Source organism: Martes martes (assembly GCF_963455335.1).
Source record: "Martes martes genome assembly, chromosome: 4".
NCBI classification, from domain to species: domain Eukaryota; kingdom Metazoa; phylum Chordata; class Mammalia; order Carnivora; family Mustelidae; genus Martes; species Martes martes.
This window is the reverse complement of record NC_137891.1, coordinates 80,254,666-80,281,737: the sequence shown is the minus strand read 5'-3', so window position 1 is coordinate 80,281,737 and position 27,072 is coordinate 80,254,666. Positions and strand designations below refer to the sequence as shown.

Sequence of the window (27,072 nt, the reverse complement as noted above, 5' to 3'; positions counted from 1 at the left end):
AAAATAATAGAACTTGGATAAAAGTTATTAATATAATATCTTCACTGATCTTCAAACATTTGAGTAGGGAAAACTATCACCAGAGACATTAAAAGCAGGAGGAAATAAATTTTTAAAAGGGATATTTAAATATCCTATTGTATTTTTTTTTTGGCCTGAAGAGATAGTCACAAGAGGATATTACTACTTTAGTTTCTAGATACAATTTGATTATGCTAAAAGTTCATATACAAAATTAAGGGGTTCAAAAAATAAGAGTGATGCCCATCAAAATCCTACCGGCATTTTTCAAAGAGCTAGAACAAACAATTCTAAAATTTCTATGGAACTAGAAGAGACCCCAAACTGCTAAGGAAATGTTGAAAAAGAAAAACAAAACTGGGGGCATCACTTTGCCTGATTTCAAGCTTTACTACAAAGCTGTGATCACCAAGACAGCATGGTCCTGGCACAAAAACAGACACATAGACCAGTGGAACAGAGTAGAGAGCCAAAATATGAACCTTCAACTTTATGGTCAAATAATCTTTGACAAAGCAGGAAAAAATATATATACAGTGGAAAGAAGATGGTCTCTTCAATAAATGGTGCTGGGAAAATAGGACAGCTATGTGTAGAAGAATGGGGAAAATTGGACAGCTATGTGTAGAAGAATGAAACTCAACCATTCTCCTACACCATACACAAAGATAAACTTGAAATGGAGAAAAGACCTCAACATGAGGCAAGAATCTATTAAATTCCAGAGGAGAACATAGGTATTAACATCTTTGACATAGGCCACAGCAACTTCTTTCAAGATATGTCTCCAAAGGCAAAGGAAACAAAAGCGAAAATGAACTTTTGGAAATTCATCAAGACCAAAATCTTCTGCACAGCAAAGGAAACAGTCAACAAAACAAAGATGCAACCCACAGAATGGAAGAAGGTATTTACAAATGGCACTACAGACAAAGGGCTAATATCCAAGATCTATAAAGAACTCCTCAAACTCAACACATACAAAACAGATAATCATGTCAAAAAATGGACAGAAGACATGAACAGACACTTCTCCAAAGAAGACATACAAATGGCTAACAGATATAAGAAAAAATGTTCATCATCATTAGCCATCAGGGAAATTCAAATCAAAACCACATTGAGATACGACCTTACAGCAGTTGGGATGGTCAAAATCAACAAGACAATAAACAATAAGTGTTGGAGGGGATGTGGAGAAAGCCCTCTTACACTGTTGGTGGGAATGCAAGTTGGTGCATCCACTTTGGAAAACAGTGTGGAGAGTCCTTAAGAAGTTAAAAATAGATCTACCCTATGACCCTGCAATTGCACTACTGGGTATTTACCCCAAAGATACAGATGTAGTGAAAAGAAGAGCCACCTGTACCCCAGTGTTTATAGCAACAATGGCCACAGTCACCAAACTGTGGAAATACCCAAGATGTCCTTCAAAGGATGAACAGATAAAGAAGATATGGTCCATATATACAATGGGTTATTACGCGTCTATCAGAAAGGATGAATACCCAACTTTTGTATCAACATGGATGGGACTGGAAGTGATTATGCTGAGAGAAATAAGTCAAGCAGAAAGAGTCTATTATCATATGCTTTCACTTATTTGTGGAGCATAAAAAAAAATATGGAAGCCATTGGGAGAAGAAGAGAAGTGAGTTGGGGGAAATCGGAGGAATAGACAAACCATGAGAGACTGTGGATTCTGAGAAAAAACTGAGTGTTTTGGTGGGGTGGGGGGTGGGGTGAGCCTGGTGGTATTAAGGAGGGCACATATTGCATGGAACCCTGAGTGTGGTGCATAAACAATGAATTTCGGAACACTGAAAAAAAAATGAAATAAAATAAAATTTTAAAAAAGAGTGATATTTAAAACAAGTGGGCAGTCCTATTACAACAAATTTTATTTTTAATCAGTTAGTTCCAAACTTATCTTTATTAGAGCCAGTTGTGTATTATTACTCTTAACTCAATTTAACAGATCTGCTGCAATAATTAAGCTTCCTTTAGGGAGTTCCCATCATTAACATTTGTGAAATGTTGTCAAAGAAAAAGGAAGACACATATTTATCATCTTTCCAGCATTTAGTCAAAGTGAATATTATTCTTTAAAGTATAGTTCATAATATTTATTTTAGCAATGTTCATTTTTGATGTTGGGTAAATTAAAGTAGTTGATTTACCATGATTATTTTCATTTCTTTAGTATAAGAAATTCATCTGAAAAAATTTGTAATGTAAGCATTCGATGACTTATATTTGTCCTCCTAGCTTTTTGAAACAATCTCAAACTTAAAATTCAAAGTTATAATGAATTTAACTGTATTTAAATGTATTTTTAATTTTAATTTTAATTTACATTTTAATTTTAATTTACAGTTAAATTTAAATGTATTTAAAATGAAAAGTCTTTAATGAAATGAAAATCTTTAAATTCAGTACTACTGAACTTAAACTTTTAATACTATAGGAATATATTCTTGCATGTAATAGAGCTTCAAAATATTTATTTCTCTAAAAATTTAAGACTTCAACAATACCTCGTTTTTTCCTACAAGGAAAAAACAATCCCTAATGTAATAGAATAAAAGAAGAAGAGAGAATAAATGGTGAAAATGTTTGATAAAATAGAATGCATCATTTTTCTTACATTATTTAATATCTATAAAATTATGTGGATGGTATGCAGCAAGTAAAATTTTTAGTAATTATAAGATCTAGAAAATAACTTTCTTTTCTATTTCATTTCATCCATAACATGAAGATTCTTCTCATGTTGGCTATTTAATTATTCTTCCCCTTAAAAAGTCTATTCAAAATCCTCTTTCTGCAAGAGTGTATCTATATTACTTGACTTTTATATTTCTTGGGCCAATTGTTTTCTAGAAAATTAAATACAAAACTGCATTTGCCATTTGAAGTATTAGTGGTGGTAGAAAAATGTATTTTAAAATGTCCTTTCATTTGTTTTTAATTTTATTAAAAGTGCAGAAGAATATAACATGAACATTTATTGTAGTAATAGCATATATATTGCTAGTGTTTTTATTAGTTTATTACTATATATACATTAAAATATGTGTATTTCTGTTTACATATATAAAATAAAATTACCATTCTCTTGTGTAAATGATATTATTCTTTGTTCAATTAAGATTTAATCATGAACATTTTTCCATGATACTAATTATATTTTGAGATTACTTACTTCTAATGGACTAATAGGGTCTTAATTTTGTATGTATGATAATTAATAAATGAATGGTTATTACTTAACATAAATAATTTAAAATATATCATTAAATAATAGTGCACTATGGATTTTTGGGGCATACTTATTAATCAGTTAAGACACTGCTGATTATACCTTAATATAACTATCTAGAAAAATAATAAAATAATATGAACTTTTTTCAGTCTTGCAAACCAAGATTATGTCTTAATCATATCAGTTGGATCAAGGTTGGGTTGAAGTTTTGTAGGATTCTGTTTACTTCTTTTTTTTTTTTTTTTCCCTTTCCCAGTGCTATAGCCCTCCAGGCCTTTGAGCTGAGAGTAGTCTATTCCTGAGAGCTCTCCTTAGCTGACTCTGAATTCTCCTTGCTTACCTCTCAGCATAGCAAATTTCCAAAACTGTTGTCTGCTTTTGCATAATTTTCAGATTAATATTTTTAACCTTTCATCCTGCCTCAATTCAGAACTCAGCAAATACCTTGAGGTGAAAACCAATTTTGTGTTCAAAGCCCTACAGATCAAAAATGCTGCCAATATTATCCTATGAGAAAAATAAATTCTCTGCTTATTTCTCTGTCTGGGCAAATTATGCTTCTCACCCTCTTCCAGGGCCAGTCCAGTGTTTTCAGAAGGCCAGCTCACCTCTGTTTGCTCATCTGTCTGGGACCTTACCTATGCACACCCTTGTGACAGCAGGTGCTCTCACATGCCTTCAAACAAATGCTTTTAGTCAGTTCACAGCTCCATTCTAGTTGTTATCAACAGGGAGGTAGTTGTGCTTCATGCTTTCTCATACTATTTAGGAGCCTAATAATTTTGCTTTCTTTCTTAAATATGTCTGCATTAAATATGGACTGCATAGGCTAGTGGGTGATCCATTGTTCTTCAAGTAATTAGCCACTTGCTCCACTATTGCTCTCTGTTAAAACTTAAAATACAACTTTATCATTAACTCAGTATACACATTTTAGATTCAATTATTTTATTATTATATTTTTATTTACATACTATATTTTATTAATGTATTTATTATTCTGTATTATTTATTCAGTTAATTATCCGCTAAAAGTCATTGGCTCATTTAGTTTTGCAGTGGTAAAACCCTGTTTTAATTATTGTAATTCTACATGCTCTTAAAATTCTAAATGCATTTGAATAGCCTTGGAGATTAACCTTAAATACCCTCCAGTATATTTGACCATTTATTTCTGATGGACTCATAAGAGTCTAAATACAGTTGTATTTAAATAATATCGCCAGAAATTTTAATTTGGAAGAAATTTGACACTCAGGAATGGATCGACATAATCTACATATTTCATATCAAGTTAATTGTTATGAATTTTATTATTCTTAGGTTTCTCAAAAGCATTTTGTTCCATTTCTGTATCTTTTTTTTCCAAACTGAAGAAGACTACTGATTTGGATATACATACATGGTATTCATACACCTCAAAATCTAAGTCATTTTTCGTCTAATTATCTTGGATATTTTTCATGCAATAATGACATATGCATTCTGCTCTTTTTAATAGTCACATTTTTACATTCTGTTTTTCCCCATATTATCTGGGCTATAATTTTTAATGCCACTGTTAAATAATAGTGATAAGGACTATTTTTTGTTTAATCAATTTCATATGTTTAATTTTTATCATGATATTTGTTAATTTGAAATAAATGATTCTATATAATGTAAAAAGATCATTATTTTCTTACTTTACTTATTCTATTTCCTTTACCATTCTTTTATAAAGATTGGAATTGCATTTTAAAAAATGGTTTTGCATATCTATTTATGAGATTAAATTATTTTCCTTCTTTAATAACCATCCCTTAGATGTGTTTCCATAAACCATACCTGGCTTACAAATAGGCTTTTGTATGTCCTCACTATCTTTGAAATTTAAAGTAAATGTTGAAATTTACATGTTGAAATTTGTCATAAAAATTAAATTTCCAGAATTTCTGGTAAAGTTAAAAAAACATGTTATATTTTGGCAGAGCAAGTGTCAGTTCCTAGTACCAACTTCTATATTTAATCCAAAATACATATTAATGTAGTGATTTCCATTATTTTTAGCCTTTCTTTTTTTTTTTTTTAGCCTTTCTGTTAACTTTACTCATGTAGAAATCATTGGCAAAGTTGAAAAATGGGGTTCCTTCAATAAGTTACAAGTCTCTGTCATAAGTGTAATGATAACATTATACTAAGAAAGAAGATTCAATCAGATCCTAGTTCAAGAAGAATTAAGAGAGCTAAAGCAGTTACAGATTTTCATATCACAAATGAGAGCCTCACAGTGAGCCCTGGTGATGAGCTTCAGAGTACCACCAACAGAAGGAACACTGGCATTATTTTGATTCAGATCTAGGATTGTCAATGAGTTTGAGAAGGTAGCAGAAGCATGCTATATTCCCCACAAGATAGTTAATGGTGATTGGCAACACTTGTTAGGTGGTTGGACACACTGCTAGGCTAAGGGAAAATAAAGGCGATGCACTTATGGGTTATGGTGATGTAGAAGTCAGTAAGCACATTGAATGAGAACAATGTATGAATTAAACCCACAGGGAATACTAAAGAGAAAGCCACTGGCCAGTTCCAGTAGAGTTTTCAGAAAAATTTTTATGGTGCTTATGGTTCTTGATTATGTAATACAGCACCACAGCCTTTGGTGTCAGACAGAACCAGACTGTACCATATTCAGGATGAATTTAAAAGCTGTTTAATTTTTGTGCACCATAGGTAAACACACACACACACACACACACACACACTACTAGAATCCTGCCAGGTGAAAAAGAAAAGAGAGAGGGAGTAAGGATGGGTCAGAGAGGGAAAGGGGCAGGAGAGAAAATGTGGCAGGGAGAGGGTGTGTGAGAGAAGGCACCAGGTTTGTATCCAGTAGTTCCATACAGACAGAGACCTATTTTACAGGTGATCCCCAAGAGAGGCAGGGACAAGATCAGGGAGGGACTTGCATGGTATTGCATTCTACCAATTTAAGATTTGAATTTTTAAAATAGTGTCTTAGAAGTGTGGTATAAGTATTTTAGGAGGCTATTGTTTTTATTAATCTCCCTTTTATCAAGAACATATAAAATTATAGAAATGTAACCTTCATCTGTGATGTCCTTTTTTGTTACAATGAGAAATTGGAGAAAGAAATTCCCAAATCCCCTCTATAAATAAATGTATGCAGGTCACTTTCAAAAGTCAAGAAAAGCAGATGATAGGAAATCCTACTGAGAGGTACAACAGTAATTTACTGGCTAAGCACTGTGCTCAGGTGTCATAAAATATTTTTTTAACAGAAGTCTATTTAAATCTCACGGTACTCAATCTGCCATTTTTACTAATGCAGTAAACTCAATGTTGGTGATTCTTAGTATCTTAGCCACTTCAAAATTATAACTAGGTCTTTTTTGGGTAAATACTAAAATTCTGGGTCTCCTCTTCTCCTTTTCCTCCCCTTTTCCCTTCAGGAATAATGTATCACTTCAGCATTAGTCTCTGGAAACTCTTCCGTGGAGTCCATACCATGCACTCTGAATGTCATGCTTTGTCCATGACGCACTTCCTGTTGTGTGTGATCCTACCAGTATCTTCAGCTCACATGTCATGAAGCGCCCTTTTGTCTTCCAGCACTGCTATTATTTTCTCATCAACCTAGCACTCATGAGAAATCTTGGATTCTGTTCTTCAGATTAAAACACTTCCTCTAGCTACAGCTATTCTATCATTTTGAATCCAAGTTTAATAGCGGGGTTCTATGGAATTGAAGAAGAGAGTCCAAAGCTCTCCACTGGGATGTCACAAACTAATTTGTGCTTTCTATGTCCACTTCCTCAAAACTTGGCCTCCCATGCCCCAACTGATCCCCTCGTCTCTTTATCTCTCTCTCCATGCTTTTGTCTCAATCCGGAAATTATTCTTCCTGTGAGATGAGAACTTGCTAATAATCATCAAGCATTCCTTCCAACTCTCATGTATAGTATTAAGTCCATGTTTTGAAACCATTAGAATTCCTATAGACATTCAAAGTTAATAATCTAGAAATTTATTTTCTTTAGAAGTAATTTGCTTTCAATACTAACTTAACCTCAGAGAATTTGATTCTTTGTTTTGAGATATCCTGTCTTTTCATCTGTTCAGCAAACATTGACTGAACACCCACTAAGACCTACACGATCTTTTACATGTAAGAAGTAATATATGGAATAAAACAGAAATCTGTGACGTCATGAACTTTTCTCTAAAGGGAGGGAGCAAGCAGATCATAATACAAAACATAAAATAAATAGTATTTCACAATGCTAAGTGATATGGAAAGAAAGAAATTTAAAGAAGGCCATTTATAATGGGGCACTATTTTAGACCTTTATTCTGCTATTTCTAAGCCTAAAGGTTTATGAAGAAATATCAACTTTCTTTTTCATAGCATGGTAACTTAAAAGGATTCATTTGTTTTCTTTTGGTCCTTTCACTTATTTTAATGAAAAATTTTGTTCAGGTACCTATTTGTTTATCTCAATTTAAAATGATTCAATATATTCCCTAGTTAGGCCATATGAACACAGATTAACTAGGAAATCTTTGCAGCTCTCCATGGATTGTCTGCATTGTAAAAACATCGTATGCTATAAATGATGCATGTGTTTGTGCTGTAAACCTGACAATATGTCTCTCCCATTTATTTTGAAGTACTGCATTTTTTTTTAATGTAGAAGGAAATGTTCCAGTGTGATTCTAGAAAAAATAGAAATTAAAGTGCTATATTTTGTTCTCTTGAACAAATCTGAAATAGCTTATTTAAGCATATATGATAGCATGGGTTTGATTTTGAATAACAATTTTTATTGCATGTCATTGTTAGTAGGTACTACACAAAGAAATGTCATTTGTTTAACCTCAGCCATGAATTTTATGTCATTTTCAAAACTAAAATCACATATTGTGGGAACTAAAAGATAGGAGAAGTTAGAATTTCCATTCTCAAAGTGACTTCAGTGACCTAGGAATCAAAGGTAATTCCAGAAATGACCCACTGAGTTGGCCCTTATCATACAATTGCACAATAAAACAAAAACAAGTTGATATTTGATTTTTAAATATTTGAATTTCATACCATACTTTTATAAAACTTGTGTTCTCAAATAAAATAAGAAATTATCACAGCCTAGATTTTGTTTCCTTCGAGTAGACACCATCCTGAATCTAGGCATCGTCTTTCAAATATGTAGAAGTCATTAAATCAATTCACATGTTTGTGAATAACTGTGGCATAAAACTTCTTGGAGATGCAAAGCCTCCACTTTTGGACATAGCACTCTCAGTCTCAGCTCATTTTGTTGTAGTTATCTTCTCTATAGGACCATCACGTTTTACTACCTGATGGAAGGCCAAATCAACTTTGTTTCTTTAGCCATTAAATTAATTTTCCTTCTTTTCTGGAACTCTCTATAAAGTTTTAAAGCATCTATAAATCTTCTAGAAGAGGTCACATAAGTTTTATCAGATCTACGAAGAGGTATGTGATTAAAAATTATTTATAGAAAACTTTGTTGTCTTTGAAATAAGTGTCTTTCCTTAAGGTAGCAACATAAATTCTAATTCTGTATTCATCCTTGAAGGTAGAATATCTACATAAATAAAAGTCATCTTCTTGAGAGATTTATTTATCCTTCCTTTCCTTTCCTTCTTCCTTTCTCTCTCCCTCCATTCTTCCATCTTTCTCCTTATCATTTCTTTGTGAGTACTGATTCAAGTATTCTTCCTATTTTTATCAAGATGTGAGGGGGTCACGAAAAAAAAAATACACAATGCAAATTGTATCCTCTTATACTTCCACATAGAAATTAATTATATTCCATATTCTTAGCTTAAATCAACATGATGTTAAAACATCCAGTGTTTCCAGATTTGTCTTTCTCTTTTGGAATAAAAAGCTTTAACATAGATTTCCTTCATCTGAATGCACTTTACTTGATAGTTGTCTATGTCACTTAAGGTTCTTATAGAATGACATGTTAGGCAATCCTAGTCAAAATCATACTCTGCTTCCTTTACAGCTTTGGGATTAATAGTTTAAGTAATCCCGCTCCATAAAGAGCTAGTTTGATGTATCTGCAATTATGTACTTTTGTGTGTTCAAGCCTTCATGTTCAGACACTGACTCTTTTTGTTCAATATTATATTAATTTTTCAGCTTTGCGTAATACAAATTACTGGTTCTGATAACACACAATTGACATTGGTTTCTAACAAAAGCATCTTTTGGACAAATTTTAACTTTCCTTATTTGAAGAGCAGTCTAAAATCATGCAGAGAATTTAAGATTTCCGTTATTTAGAATTAATATTGTTGCCAAAAGTAGACAGTTTTTAAAACTTTGCTCTATGAGTGCATTTAAGAATATATTATAGTTTGATATTTTATTACTTTTAATAAATTAAACATTATTTCAACCATACAACATACAGCTTTATTTTTAAAAATAAGGTTAAATTGTCATTAATGTTTCCAATATTTTTATCTTATCAAGCTATTTTATTGATATGATTTCTTATAACTACTAAATGAGTAATTTAAAACAAAGTACTTCTAGCATTAAGCATTTTCTACATTGAGTGTTTATTTATAATTTAGGTTTCCTAGAATATGCTTGTAAATGTAAAATAGGCATACTGTTTCCAACTGATAAACACTTTCACATCTGAGGAAACTTCATCTAATTCCTTATTCCTCTGACTGTGGCATGCCTGCAAGTGATTCTCTGGATGTAAATGGTGGGCAACCTGTATTCTGGAACCCAGCCTGGTTCACATATGGTTATCACTCAATTGGTACTTGAGTATATAAACCCTAATCTATAGTTGCCAAGAAAACTGAAAGGCATTTGCAAAAGACATCTTTGCTTAGCTTCTTTAAAGCATTCTCATTGTTGGAATGCCTAGGTGCTCAGTCAGTTAAGCATCTGCCTTCAGCTCTGGTCATGATCTCAGGGTCCTGGGATTGAGTCCTGCATTGCATCGAGTTCCCTGCTCAGCATGGAGCCTGCTTCTCCATCTCCCTCTGCCTGACACTCCCTCTGCTTTTGATCTTTCTCCCTCCCTCTCTCTCTGTCTCAAATACATATGTACATATATACATACATACATATGTACATTCTCATTGTCTTCAAAGGAAATCCAAACTTCTTTTATATTAATTTTATATATTATTATTTATTATATTAATAATAGTCATCATCACTTATTGAGCTCTAACTTCATGACATTTATTTTTTCATTAGTTTTTCCAACAAATACATGTGGCTAATATTGTTATGGACATTTTACAAAAGATGGAAATTAGACACAGAATAATTAATAACTGTCTAATGATATTTAATAACAGTTACAGCTGGATTTCAAACCCAGGTCTCTATGACTGCAAAACTTGACAATGTTATTATGCATCTACATTGTGGCTCCTGTGTTGCACTTAAGTTCATTCCACACTGCAGCCACTTGGACTCTTCAGATTCTGTAAACTAGCCTCATTATGCTATTGTCTCAGCTTGGAATGGCTTTTGTTTTCATGTTTCAGCACTTTGAGCACCATGACTCACATCAGTAGAAGATCATTAAAAGGATTTTAGAAATGAATGAATGACAGTCTCGACATTTCTCTTTGCATTTATCAAATCTATACATGTATGTGCATGTGCGCATTTACATACATTACTGTGGCCTGAGCACTGTTACAATTACTCAAATTATTCAGTCTTTTTATTTTTATTTTTTCAGATTAAAAAAATAAAAGTTACAAAGCTAGATAGTTCATGCTGGAAGACAAGGGTCCATACAAAATATTGGTAGAATTTTACAATTTTTCATAATAATCCATAAGAACTAGCAAGAAGCATAGTTCCACAAAGTATTCAATATGAATTTTTTTTAAATTGATTAGGAAAAGGTGTTTAAGAAGCTGTTTTTTCTGTCTATGTCTCTAGACTATCCTGATTTTTAGCTTAAGATATCAGTAGTTGTAGAGGTTTCTTTAGTTGATTCCTCACCAAAGCAAAAACTATTTTGAAATTACTATAGCAGTATAAGAAAGATATATGTTTTTGTACATGTACCTGCTGAAATCACATAAATCTTCTAAACTTTTTTTTTAATATTTTAAATGACACACAAGGTTGCCGGAAAGTATTTTCTTGCACACGAACAATTTAGTGATTCTCCAATTTTATGCATCATATCAATTAAATTTCCTGTTATTTACACGTTTGTCAGTAAGACAAAGGGAAACAAAACTAACAAAGAAGGAAAAATAAAATAATTCAATAAAACAATTTCTAAATGAAAACAGTCTGTGATTAGGGTAGTGTATGGTTATACTGCACAGAGTTAGCATTCTTCAAGTTCTCTAGAAAATCAATGAGAAATAAAAATTGGTTTAACTAGTAAAGATTCTGTTGAACAAAGACTTTGTGTGTTATAAGGTCATTTGTCTAAATATGATATTCATTTTCAGTTGGATTTTGAAGTTTGTTTATATGGAAGAGGAAATTCTTTCTCTGAAAATTCATTTTAAGTTGTTTTGAAATGTTAATCATTAAATTATCTTAAAGTAAATGTTATACTTTATTTAGGGTCCCGAATGAAAATATTTTGACACACATACTTTATCTTTTAGTATTTGAGTATTCTGTTTCTTCTATTCTCTTCAGTGCTAAAATAAATTTAGTATAATATTTCAAACTGAAAAAATAAACTACAAAAAGTTACTCTATATTTTCCATAGATTGTTATTTAACATTATATGGAAACAGAGGTTTTTCATTTCTCATAAATGAGAAAATTGTTAGATGAAAATCTTTCAAAATGTTTACATGTCAAATTTGGAATACTTTTGATAATCAAAACTTCAAAAAAATTATAATTAGTGCTTGACATGCAGTGATTTTAATATGTCAGTTTAGCATATCAGTATATATTAACTCACTTAAAATAGATTCTTCTAAAATTTGGGAGCTCTCGTGTATCTTTATGTTTATTGTTCTCACTTTTATTATTTATTTATTGTTTCAGATTAAAAAAATCAACAGAAATTTTCCTGTAAACCAGCAGGTAAGATAGAAAAGTACTTGGAGAGACATATCATGCATTTTTTTCATTGTATCTATTATAGAAGATAATCTTGATTGCACTTAATATTTATGTGGTAATAATTGGCACTATCATTTGCCCTCCAGGAAAATACATACGTTATTACATTTCTTTCATATTATGTGATATATCTGTTTCTCTAATCATATTAAAAGCAGTTTTAAAAAATATTTTATCTAAGTAAACTAAGTCAAAACTATATTCAACAAAATACACATATTTATTTAAATATAATATTGAAGACCTAAGAAAGCTATTTCCATAAGATAGTTTGACTGTATCTTAACATGTGGGAAACCTATTTTTTTAATTTTAATTCCAGTTAATTAACATATAATGTATTATTTATTTCAGGGATAGAATCTAGTAATTCATCAGTTGCTTAAAACCCCCAGTGCTCATTAAATCAAGTGTCCTCCTTAATGCCTTTCACCCAGTCACCCCATTTCCTGACCCAGCAAACCTTAGTTTGTTCCCTATAGTCAAGAGTTTGTCTCTCTCCATTTTTATCTCATTTTATTTTTTCTTCCCTTCTCCTATCTTCATCTGTTTTGTTTCTTAAATTCCACATTTGAGTGAAATCATATAGTATTCATCTTTCTCTGACTGACTTATTTCATTTAGCATAATACACTCTAGTTCCATCCACATTGTTGTAAATGGCAAGATTTCATTCCTTTTGAAGGTTGAGTAATATTTCATAGTACACACACACACCCATATCTTCTTTATCCATTCATCCATTAATGGACATTGGGGCTCTTTCCATAGTTTAGCTATTTTAGACACTGCTGCTATGAGCATTGGTGGCCATGTACTCCTTCAAATCACTATTTTTGTATAGGAGATCTATGTTTAATTGATCTAAAAGTTAGAAGGAATTTTCAAAATTAGGTGAAGGTATTTTGCATGAATCTAAATGAATGCATAGAACAAAATTGATGTCTGATTAATCTAACTAAGAATCTAGTTGATTTATTAGACTATTGATTATAGAATAAAATAATTGATTATAGAAAATAATAATTCTACTTATAATTTTATTAAGCTGAGCTTAACTTTTACTTTGCCTCATAAACATTATAAAAACATTTGTTTGAATGAGGGAAGTAAGTATAGGCTCAGTTTTGGACTCATCAAGTCAGCAGTGTGTTAGGTTTGTGTGATGGTAGAGAAGAAAAGGCCAGCCATGCATTTCTTACCCTTGACATCAACCTCAATGCGTAACAATTGATCAAGATCTAAACGCCTAAGCTATCTATTTATAAATGGTAGACCAGTCACAAGTTAATTCCAATGGTAAAAATTTTAAATAAACCTCTTATGAAAACTAAGTTACTTTTATCATCTAAATCTCAGTTCCTTCATTGGTAATATTTTAAAAGTGCAACTACCTTACATGTTTATTTTTGAAGATTAAATAACAAAGGTGAAATTCTTGGTATATGCCATTATTAGCACTAATGTGTTAAAATTTTAAATTTGTTTTTTACAATACATAATTTATATTATTGCATAAATTATATTATTAATGGTGCCACTAGGCCATACTAGCCCACAAAGTTATGTGTGACTGAAATACTAGTGAAAATAAATCTGGACAGCTCAGTATGTCTACAAAGCTGTGAACTATGTCTTTCTAGCCATAGGCATACCCCGTTTCCTAGCCTCAGGTCCTCACATTTGAGTCATGCTCATGTTTTAGGTAGATGTAGAAGTTGGAGAGATATATGTGCTGTGTGTCTCATCATATTCCACTGTGGTTATGTCTCATGCCTTTGTTTGTGGTGCAGAGATCAGGGCTCTATCCCAGAGCTACTGATACACTAGTTCTGTGATGATACCTGGGAGACTCCCATTCCATTCCAGATGCTTCTGATCCTAGTAGAATGTTACATAGGAAATACAGCTTAACAATTGTATAGGGCTATAGTGGATGGAAAATTCATTAATGAGAAATTATTAAAATAGAAAGGAGCATCAGCCATTAAGGAAGGTTGTAATGCCCATCAGTAAACATAGTCATTTTATAGTCAGCTACATAAGAATATAAATCTGTTCATTTGTGGAATTCTTGCCAAAAATATGAATGATGACTGTTTCTTTAAGAATGACTCCAATATCTGTGTTATCATCCTTCCTTGCCCTTTCTAACTTCCACATATGAAGAAGTATTAATAATTAGTGTAATTTATGTTGCTATAAATATTTCATAATTGTAATAACCCCAAAGGTATTCTTTATTTATGATGACAGCTACATTTGACACTTCCTACATTTTCCCTTCAATAACCTGTAGGATTCTTTGCCACCTCTGCATTTATCTAGGTTTTGAATAATAGTAAAGTAAATAAGAATCTGAAAAAACTTAAATATAGAGTAAATAATAAAAACTGTTTACTATTCCAGCCCACACACATATAATAAATGTAGGTAAGCCTTAGCATCCATAGCTTTTTATTTTCTAGCTTTTTAATATTATTACACCAAAATTTTATTTGAAATCTCTTAGCATCTCACATTTTTTAAAATCGTAATTAATTCTTTTTGGCATTTTAACAACTGAAAGCAAGAGTTAATAGATTTTTACCTTACTACTTTCCATCATGGAAATGAAGACATCCAGGATATAGGATTTGTTTATTGTTCAATATTTATATTTCCATACCATTGGAAAACTTGCCTGCATAATTTGATAGCAACGCATTGGGAGACCAAGGTACATTCCCTATTTAATAAAATGTGAGTTACTTTAATGAATAAACATTTGAAAACACATATAATCTCATTTCTTCTCCAGATTTAGCACTCAAACAGGACTCTTGGACTAAACAACATTGTGTTGCTTTAATATCAAATTTTTTCTAACTTAATTTTCATGCAAAGTTTTTTGAAGCTTTGATTATAAATATACATGTTTATACATATGTTTTTGATTGAATAATTAGGCATGTGTCAAAATAGTCAAGTGTTATGAATGAAAATCAAGCCCCTTCATATCCCTGATGCTCTATGTCTGAAAAATAAATAAATAAATAAAAGATGCCACCCACTCGAACAAAAGCCTTCTGCTTCCTCTGGAATTCAGTTTTGAATTTGTGCTATCATGTGGTACAGCTATCCCAACCAGAAAAATTAGAATAAAATAAAACATAAAGGGGACTGGAGGATATTACTATTGTCTAACGGGGCCAGTGTTAGAACTTAGCTCTGTGGGGACACTCCCACAAACCAGGATGCATGAGACTTTCAGTAAATTACTCTCATGAAAGATTTAAATCCAAAATGTTAAACTATTGAGTAAATAGATCACTATAGGGGAAATCATAATTTAGAGATTAAAAAAATCAAAATTATTTTTTGAGGCATGGAGAATTAGAGGAGAGGGAGAGAGAATCTTAAACATGTTCCATGCTCAGCACAGAACTGATGTGGGGCTTAATCTCATGACCCTGAATCATGATCCAAGCCAAAATCAAAAGTTGGACACTTAAGTGACTGAGCCACCCAGGCTTCCTCCCAAAAATCCAAAACTATTTTAAATTATCATGTGCTCTTTAAGTAAAGGAATGGAAATTATAAGTCAAGAACAGGATATGGTGTTAAAATATGTGGATTTTCAAAAGAATCAAATAGGAGTTAAAATTTTTTAAAAGAGCATATTTAAAATTAAAATCAGTATATGTGCTGCTGAAGCAAGCACTAAAATTAAAATCAATTAACCAATTGAATAATAGAATAGATGAAGATGAACTAAAAGGGAATGTGATCAGAATACAGCACACACAGAAAAGGGTAAAAAAAAATAAAAGTTAACGTAAGACATGAACTTTAGAATGAGAAACTAAAAAAAAAAAAAACTTCAGGAAGACTGGAGAAAATGTATGCAGGTCAATGTATAAAGAGAGACAATGGCTAAGAGTTTCTGTGAGTCTTCAGATTAAAGAACTAAACCAACCCCTGAGCATGGATTAAATAGAAACAAATCCACACCAACAAAGGATCTGAAACAACCTCAATATCCATCAGTGGAATACTTTGTAACCATTAAAAGGATGAACTAGTTCTGTTGGTACTAGTATAGAAGGCCATCCAAGAAAGTTTATTAAGTGGTAATAGCGAAGAGAAGAATAGGGAACAGAATAAGCCACTGTGTTTTAATAAAGGAGTTGGAAAGATACATACGCATGTTCTTATTATGGAATAAAAAGAAAAAATCTTGAGGAGTTACGTAAGAATCAGGTAAAGGTGTCGAATCTGAGAAGTATTACAGCCCAGTCTCCTTCCCGTTGTGAGAGTTCCATTCCCAAGTTTCTGTGCTTAAGTCTTATGCCTTTCCCTTTTCTCTTTTCAATTTCCACTCATTTTGTTGATTTAACTTCCCTATTCAGTTTCTGCAACAAGGAATTGCATTTTGTCTAGTTTTGTCTTGAGCTCAGGTGTGTGTTAGCTCCACTGTTCCTGATACAAATTCTATTTTCCAATTCTGCATATAGGGATCAGCTCAGACTACCTTATTTATTTGACATCTTTTGGCTTTGGTCTTTACTATTGGAATAATTGGAAAATTTATGTGCTTGCCATTTAAGATGTATTTCTAAGATGTGTCAGGTTGAGCATCTTTATGTGATATCAGTTTATATTTTTATCTGTCTGCCTTCAAATTTTGAATATGTTTCTATTTTCTTCCTATTTTTTTTTGTTTGTACTGCATACTCAATACATGAAGGACATTTACCCCTTGTAATTCTGTGTGGCCTAAGTTAGCAAAAAAAAAAAAAAATATATATATATATGCATATATATATATGCATATATATAAGCATATATATATGAATATATATGCATATATATATGATTTTTGTATTTATTTACTTAATTAATTAATTTGTTTAGAGAAAGTGAGAGAGAAAGAACATGAGCAGGGGTAGGGGCAGAGAGAGAGGGAGAGAGTGAATCTTAACCAGGTTCCACACCAAGTGCAGAGCCTGGTTAGGGATTTGATCTCACAACCCTGAGATCATAACCTGAGCCAAAATCAAGAGTTGGACACTTAACCGACAAAGCCACCCAGGTGCCCCAGCAAAAAAAGACTTTTATGGCTCATAGGATTTGTGTTGTACTTAGAAAGATTTTTTTTTTTTGTAATTTAAAGGTTAAAAAAAGTAAAAAGCGATCCACTGTTTATGTCTAGAAAGTTTAAGTTTTTATTTTAACAGTTAAACAAGTTTTTATAGGACCCTAAGCATTTCTTTCTTATTGCATTTATCACATTTTGTGGTATTCTCTATTAACCCATCCTCCTTCTCCCACCCCAAACTCAACTGTAAACTCCTAAAGGTAAAGGTATTATTTCTTATTCTACCCTTAGCTCCTAAAACAGTGCCTTACATATCAATCATCCTTCTGGTAGAGACCTCAAGGTAAAGGTCTTTGGGAATGTCTTTAAATAAGGAAGGAGATTAAATCTGAGTCTTCCTCAAAATTTAAAGCTTCCTTTTTTCAAAAAAGACTCTTAAAGAAAAATACAGGGCAAAGACTGGAAGAAAATATTTGTGAATTTTATATCTAATAAAGGATTTGTATCCAGAATATATTTTTAACAACTGAAAAGTGAATAGTTAGAAAACAAACAACTCAATAAAAGAAAATGTGCCAAGATTTGAATAGACAGTTCACCAGAGATGTACCCAAATATCAAATAAGCACATGAAAAAATACTCAACCTCATAAGCCATAAAGAAAATGCAAATTAATAAGCCATAAAGAAAATGCAAATTAAAAACACAATGAAATACCACTACATATACACTGGAATGGTTAATTATAACTGTTCTTGCTAAGTATTGGCAAGGAAAAATTGGAATTGTTATATACAGCTGGTGGGAATATAAAATGGCACAAACAGGAGCGCCTTGGTGGCTCAGTGGGTTAAAGCCTCTGCCTTCGGCTCAGGTCATGGTCTCAGGGTCTCTGCTCAGCAAGGAGCCTGCTTCCCCCTCTCTCTCTGCCTGCCTCTCTGCCTACTTGTGATCTCTCTCTGTCAAATAAATAAATAAAATCCTTAAAAAAAAATGGCACAAACACTTTGAAGAGTCTGGTGGTTACTAAAAAGTTAAATCTATGCCTACCATGTGATCCAGCCATTCCACTCCTAGGAAATGAAAACATCTTACAAAGATTTGTTGATAAATGTTCATAGGAGCTTTATATGTTTATAGCCCCAAACTGGACACAGCTCAAATTCCAACAAGTGAATGGACATTTAGTATCATAGCTATACAATGGAATATTACTTAACAGCAAAAAGGAACATGCTACAACACAGATGAATCTCAAAATAATTGTACTGAGTGAAAGTAACCAGCCACTCTTCCCTCCAAAAATAGAGTATAGGTTGCATGCTTCTACTGTTAAAGTATTCCAAGGATTACAAATTAAAGTACAGAAATCAGAAAGAAAATCAACAGTTGCCTGGGGAATTGGAGGGGTGGGTGATGACAGAAAGAGATTATAAAGGAGCATGAGGGAACTTTGTGGTGATGGATATGTTCATTACGTTGGTTGTAGTGATGGTTTTATAGGTGCATAAATATGGGAAAACTTATTAAACTTTATCCATTAGATATGCGCCATTTATTTATGTCATTTTACCTCAATAAACTCTAAACCATTCTTAATGTTTAAATGTCTGGGAATCAAATAAGTTAAAAATTATATTAAACCAAGGTTATTGGGATTTGGTTTAATCTTTTTTTTTTTTTTTTTTAAAGATTTTTATTTATTTATTTATTTGACAGAGAGAGAGATCACAAATAGGTGGAGAGGCAGGCAGAGAGAGAGAGGAGGAAGCAGGCTCCCTGCTGAGCAGAGAGCCCGATTGGGGCTCGATCCCAGGACCCTGGGACCCTGGGACCATGACCTGAGCAGAAGGCAGAGGCTTTAACCCACTGAGCCACCCAGGCGCCCTGGGGTTGGTTTAATCTTAATTATTGTCTAGACTTGAAATTAAAATTATGTACCTCCCAGTTCACTTTTCGTTAGGAGTAACTTTCTCATTTCTTCTGTACATCTAGAACATAACCATTTATTTTCTCTATTATGATTTTGATCAGATTTATTTATTAAAAAATACAATGAAATTCCTCTTCAATTGATATATTTAATGAAAAGCATGGAAAAGGGTGACAGTGGCCTTGGTGTTAAGTATCTGTTAAGCCAGTGATATTCAGCAAGGTGTAAAATTATGTTGCAATGATTTTCCCAATAAATTAGAGATTGTTTAGATGAGCAGACCTATATCACACTGCTGTATATACCTAAATCCTCTATCTAATGATTTACCGTATTTTACCGTTTTTAATCGTTATTAACTAAACTCCTCCATTGTGAAACATACCTCATTATTCTCATAAAAATAACATTTTACAATGAATATCTTCTGTGATTACTAAGGAGAAAGGTTATGGAGGATTAATTCATCATAAAAATAAAATGAACTCCCTTTATATCAGGCACCATGCAAAATAGTGTCATTATATTATAATAGTTTGAATACATAAACATTATATTATTTCAAAATAAAATATTACCTTAGGTAGTTTATTTTATAGATGGATTCATTTTGTCTAGCTATAATAATTGGGATACATTATTATAGAAAGATCTATAGACTTTATAGAATGCTGGTGAGAACAGAGAGAAAAGTGACCAATTGTCCCTAATTGTGTTGGGAGAGGTAAGAAACTAAAAAACTCTTCAAAAATCCATTTTTGGCATAGCATCAAAGAAGAGAGAGGAGTAATGATCTCCAAATCTTTGCTTTTCTATAAAAGCAACAAAAAAACTGCAGAAATGGTCCCAATAAACTTTTCACAACTTTGAAAATTCACCAAAGGCTTGCTGAATCCAGGGAGTATTTACAGGCATCCTTTGAAAATATTGCAGGTTCAGTTCCAGACCACCAGTATAAAGTGAATATCACAATATAGTGAGTCAAATGGATTTTTTGTTTCCCAGTTCATATGAAAGTGCCACTGCAATCTATTAAGTATGCAGCATCCTGTCTAAAAAAAAAGTACATACTTTAATTAAAAAAAATATTGCTAAAAATGTGAACTATCATCTGAGTTTTCAGTAACTCAAAATCTTTTTGTTGATGGAGGGTCTTGCCTCAACGTTGATGGTTGCTGACTGATCAGGAGGGGATGCTTGCTAAATGTTGGGGTGACTATAGTAGGTTCTCAAAACAAGACAACAGTGAAGTTTGATGTATCAATTGATTCTTCCTTTCATGCATGATTTTATTTATTTATTTATTTATTTGTTATATGTGATGTTCTTGTGTGTGAAATGCTATTGAACAGGATTTCACCCACAGATGAACTTCGTTCAAAATTGGAGTCAATCCTCACAACACCCCACCACACTACTTTATCAACTAAGTTTATGTAATACTCTAAATCCTTTCTTGTTTTTCAACAAATTTCACAGCATCCTCACCAGAAATAGATTCCATTTCAAACAACCACTTTCTTTACTCAACCATAAGAAGCAACTCTTCATCCATTCAAGTTTGGTCACAAGATTGCAGTAATTCAGTCACAACTGCAGACTCCACTTCTCATTCTAATTTTTTTGCTATTTCCACTCCATCTGTAGTTACTACCTCCATGAAGTCTGGAACCCCTCAAAGTCATCCATGACGGTTGGAATCAACTTCTTCCAAACTCTACTTAATGTTGATAGTTTACCTCTTTCCATGAATCACAAATGTTTTTAATGGCATCTGGAATGGTCAATTCTTTTAAGAAGGTTTTCGATTACTGTGCCCAGATCCATCAGAGGAATCACTGTCTGTGGCAGCTATAGCTTTTTGAATTGTGTTCTTAAATAATAAGACTTGAAAGTTAAAATTACTCATTGACCCGAGGGCTACAGAATGGTGGTTGTGTTAGCAGGCGTACTAAAAACATTAATCTCATTGCACTTCTCTCTCAGAGCTCTTGGGTGACCAGATGCATTGTCAATGAACAGTAATACTTTGAAAGGGATATTTTTTTCCTGAGCAGTAGTTCTCAACAGTGGGTGTAAATTGTTCAGTAAACCATGTTATGAGGTGCTGTCATCCAGCTTTTGTTGTTTCACTGATAGAGCGCAGGTTGAAAAATAGAGTTATGCTGCTTCCCGAAGGCACACAGGAGAAGAATGACGCACAAACCAGTCAGATACAAGAGAAAGGGAGCAGGGGTAGGCAGTTGAGAAGACCGTTACTCCAGAACAACTCCTCAGTCCTGTATTTATTAGATACATGATAACTGTAAATAAAGGAGTCATGGAGATTGTAGATAAGCGAGATATGCCTGATGAAGCAGTATAGGATTTGTGGTTGAGTAAACACATTTAAAGGGATCATTTAATTAACTACAGGTGATCTCTGAGGAAGGAGAGATGACAGAAAAAAGAAGCAGGTTCCACCCAGAGCTGGCCTGGGGTTCCCAGCTATTCAGCTTCAAGGACATATATCATCCTCTCCCCCAAAATCCTGTTGCTAGCACATGTTTAAGCACTTTGGTCAGTACATTGTACTGAGGTACCGTTACAGAGTTAGCATAATTATGAAGGGTCCTAGGATTTTCAGAATGGTAAATAAGCTTTGGCTTCAGCTTAAAGTCACCAGCTGCATTAGCCCCTAACAGGAGAGTCAGACTGTCCTTTGAAGATTTGAAGCAAGGCAGTGACTTCTCCTCTCTAGCTATGAAAGTACTAAATGGATAATTCTTCCAGTAGAACACTGTTTCACCTACACTGAAAATCTGTTGCTTTGTGTAGGCACCTTCATTAATTACCTTAGCTAGAACTTCTAGATAACTTGTTGCAGCTTCTACATCGGCATTTGCTGCTTCACCTTGGCATTTTTATATTATGGAGATGGCTTCTTAAGCCTCATGGATCCTCTGTTAGCTTCAGACTTTTCTTCAGCAGTTTGCTTACCTTTCTCACTCCATAGAATTGCAGAAAATTAGGGTCTTACTCTGGATAAAGATTTGGCTTAATGGAGTGTTGTGGCTGGTTTGATCATCTGTTCAGATAATTACAACTTTCTCTATAACAGCAATAAGACTGTTTCACTTTCTTATCATTCCTGTGTTTACTGGACTGGCACTTTGAATTTCCTCCAAGAACTGATCCTTTGCAGTAACAAGTTGGCTATTTGGCACAAGAGGCCTAGCTTTCAGCCTATATCAGCTTTTGAAAAGCCTTCCTCACTAAGGTTACTCATTTCTGACATTCGATTTAAAGTGGGATATGTGTGATTTTTCCTTTCACCTGAACTCTTAGAGGCATTGTAGATTTATTAATTGACCTAATTTCAAGATTGTTGTGTTTCAGGGTATAAAAACACTTGAGAAGAGGGAGAAAGATGGGGGAATAGCCCTGGTCATTGGAGTAGTCAGAACACAAATAACATATATATATATATTTTTAAAGATTTTATTTATTTATTAATTTATTATTTATTTGAGAGAAAGTGAGAGTGAAAGAGCACAAGCAGGAGGGAGCAGCAGAGGGAGAGGGAGAAGTAGGCTCCTCACTGAGCAGGGAGTCCAATATGGGACTCAATCCCTGAACTGTAAGATCATGACCTGAGCTTAACTGAATGAATTACCCAGGCATCCCCACAAATAAGATTTATTTATTGAGTTCTCCATCTTGTTTGGGTACAGTCTATGGAGCCTCCAAATAATTACCATAGGAACATCAAAGGTCATTGATCACAGATCACCATAACAAATATAACAAATAATGAAAACGTTTGAAATATTGCAAGCACTACCAAAATTTGACAGATAGACCAGGTGAGCAAATGGCACTGATAGACTTGCTCAACATGGGGTTGCTGCAAACCTTCGATTTGTTTAAAAAAAAAAAAAATGTGGCACCTGCAAAACAAAACATGATAAAGCAAAGCAAAATAAAATGAAGTGTGCCTGTATTCAAGAAAAACAGTTGAATCTTGGTAAGTCAGTTTTGTGGCACTTCAACTTGGTCTAGTCCCAGTGCCTCTTCTCCAGCAACACGGAGACCCTGGCAGCTCACATTCCCAGGGCACCCTGTCTGCTCAGACCTACTCATTGTCTGGTCCTGCTCCAGGCATCATTTAAAACCAGCTAGCCTAAGTAAGATTTGTATATTCCTTTCACTCATTTAGCTTTATTGAAATGTGTGCATCTGAATGTCATTTTTAATCCTTTTTTTTAAAGGTTCTATTTATTTATTTGAGAGAGAAAGAGCACAAATGGGAGGAGGGGTAGACAGAGAGGAAGAAGCAGACTCCCCCCTGAGAAGGAAGCCTGAAGCAGGGCTTGACCCCAGTACCCCAGGATCATAACCTGACCCGAAGACACATGTGTAAACTGACTGAGCCACCTGTGCACCTCCTGTGTGTCATTTTTAAGCAAAATATTCTACTAGAGATTGGCAATTTGTATTTATTTTGGATTTCAAAACCCAGGTTCTTTCAACAGGAAAGAAAACTTTTATAATTGTTGACAATAAAACAGTCACATAATCTAGTGATAGTGAACCTGTTACTGTTTCAGTCCATTTTATAATACTCGGTGATAAAATTTCATGACATTCTATGATTTAAAGGAGAATCCTCCTCAAAATGAGTATTTCCCTATAGTGAATTCTTGTAAAAGCAACTAGCTTATAAATCAGTGTGAAGAGATAGTGGCAGAGGTTTCAGAGGAAAACGAGGACTAAAAAATATTTTACAGTTGAGCACACACCAAATTATGCACAAAAATTAGCTATTATAATAAAGTTATAATGAAATTATTATAATAAAATCAGCTACATTTTAGAAATCTTGGAAGAGAGTTGTGGGTGGGAAAAGATAGAAAGATGATAGGATAAGATATAGTGTATAGTGTACACAGAATTTTATATTAAGATTAAGTGGAATACTGAGGTACAGGATGGGGTCATCTGTGCAGTTATTATCCAAGGATGAAAAGGTAAAAGCCCAAATTTCCACAAATTTTCTTTGCAGCTATGCTTCACCTGTAGAAATTGCCTCACAAAGGAATGCTCACAAAGAAATCTCCTCAGGATTTACTTTCTATTACTTTTCTGGACTTAAAATGATATTTAGATCCTTGCACATTCCAATTTGGGAAATACAAATCCAGCTTGAGACGAGATAGCTTGTGCATAGCCAGTAGAGTTGCAGAATCTTATCCTCCCTCAATCCTACCCTTACCCCATCCCCAGCCTGCTTTCTGTTACTACAGGTCAGTTTACATTTTCCAGAATTTTATATAAATGAAATCATACAGTATGTATGATTTTTTTTTTGGTCTGGCTTCTTTCACATAACATAATTATTTTTAGTTTTGCCCTTGTTACCTTATGAATCAGTTCTTCATTCCATTCATCACTGAGTAGTATTTCATTGCTGGCTATACCATTTGTATAACCATCCATCCACCTGGTAAGGTACGTTTGTTCTGTTGTAAATTTTGGTGTACTACAGATAAAGCTTCTATAAATATTTATGGACAAGTCTTTGTGTTGACATATGCTCTTATTTCTTTTTGATAAAATACTAGTCATGAGGGCACCTGGGTGGCTCAGTGGGTTAAAGCCTCTGCCTTTGGCTCAGGTCATGATCCCAGGGTCAGGGGATCGAGCCCCACATCAGGCTCTCTGCCCAGCAGAGAGCCTGCTTCCTTTCCTCTCTCTGTCTGCCTCTCTGCCTACTTGTGATCTCTGTCTGTCAAATAAGTAAATAAAATCTTTAAAAAAAAAAATACTAGTCATGGAATAGCTGCATCATATTGAGGTGTATGTTGAACTTTTTAACAAACTGCAATGCTGTTTTCCCATTTGACAAATTGTCATACTATCTGTGTAAAGAGAGTTCCTGGTGTGGTCAGTTTTTAGATTGAGGCATTCTAATAGACCAATTGTGATCTGTCATTGTGGCTTTAATTTGCATTTCTTGAATGACTAATAATGTTGAGCATCTTTTCATGTGCTTACTTACCATGCATATATCTTCTTTTGTGAAATGTCTATTCAAATATGCTGCCCCAAATTAGAAGGTTAGTTATGATGAAGTCCAATTTATTATATTTTAATGGATCATGATTTGGCATTGTATTTAAGAAATCTTTGACTAGGGGTGTTTGCATGGCTCCATTGGTTAAGCGTCTGCTTTCGGCTCAGGTCATGATCCCAGGGTCCCAGAATGGAGTCCCACATCCAAGTAGAGAGCCTGCTTCTCATTCTGCCATGCCAACCACTTGTGGCCTCTGGCTCTCTCTATCTCTCTGTCAAATGAATAAATACAATCTTAAAAAAAAGATAGAAAGAAATCTTACAGAAATTTTCACCTATGTTTATTCTTAAGTTTTTTTGTTTCACAATATTCTCTCATGTCTTTGATCCATTTGGTGTTAATGCTTGTTTTAAGAGTGAGGTAGAGATGAAAGTTATTTTTAAATTAATATCTAATTGTTCCAGTGTTTGTTCAAAATATTATTCTTTATCAGTTGAATGGTTTCATGCTCTTATCAAAAAATAAATTGATCATATATGTGCAGATTAATTTCTGGACATTCAATTCTGTTGAGGGGGTCTTTTTATATATTTTGACACTAATATCACACCATCTCAGTTGCTATAGCTTTTTAATGTCTTGAAATCAAGAGCTTAGGTCCCAGGTGCCTGCGTGGCTCCGTGGGTTAAAACCTCTGCCTTTGGCTTAGGTTATGATGCCAGAGTCCTGGGATCAAGCCCCAGAGCCCCATATCAGGCTTTCTTTCTGCTCAATGGGGAGCCTCCTTCCCCCTCTCTCCTTCTGCCTGCCTCTCTGCCTACTTGCGATCTCTGTCTGTCAAATAAATATATAAAATCTTCAATAAAAGAAAGAGAGTTTAGGTCCCTTAGCTATGTAATTCTTACATGAAATTATTTTAGGTACTTAAGGCTCTTGCTGTTTCTACATGAAAAACATTAAATTGTCAGTGTATTTGTAGGGGTATTTGGATTTTTATAGGGATTGTTTTGAATCTGTAACTAAATTTGAGGAAAGTAGAGATTTACCAATATTGAGTTTTGAGATCATTGTATCTGGCATATCTCTCCATTTTTTAAGCTTTCTTTAATTTCTCTATGAAATTGTTTTTTAGTGCTCACTGCATAGATGTTGTATATATTTTATTGGATTTATTTGTAAGTAGTTCATAATTTTAGATTGTATAAAATGGTAGCATTATTTAAATTCAATTTCTAGTTTTTCTTTGCTAATGTAATAGAGATACAAATGATTTTTATATTGATTTTGTGTTCTTTAACCTTGGAAAAATCATACTAATTTCTAGGAACTATAGATGATCATGTTTATCTGTGAATAAATATATTTTTAATTAATCCTTTCCAACATGGGTACATTTTACTTTATTTTTAATTGATTTATGGCACTGTAAGATTCTCCAGCATAATGCACACTACATTTGGTGAGAGTGGACATTCATAATTGGTTTCTGATCTTAGGGAGAGAGCATTAAATATTTCAACATTGAGTATGATATTAGTGGTGTGTTTTTCGTAGATACTCTTCTTCATGTTGAAGAAATCCCTCTCTAT

The 27,072-nt window shown here is 33.3% G+C and overlaps 1 protein-coding gene across 2 annotated transcripts in view; it reads left to right on the top strand.

Annotated features, from left to right (window-relative positions):
* Positions 1-27,072, top strand: part of SNTG1 (syntrophin gamma 1) — a gene marked incomplete at both ends in the record, with an annotated part of 354,349 nt that overhangs the window by 175,912 nt on the left and 151,365 nt on the right. For both annotated transcript variants that reach the window (XM_080802473.1, XM_080802472.1), the window contains one exon: positions 12,337-12,375. In XM_080802473.1, coding sequence (XP_080658599.1) covers positions 12,337-12,375 — 39 coding nt within the window. The remainder of the gene's footprint in view (positions 1-12,336; positions 12,376-27,072) is intronic.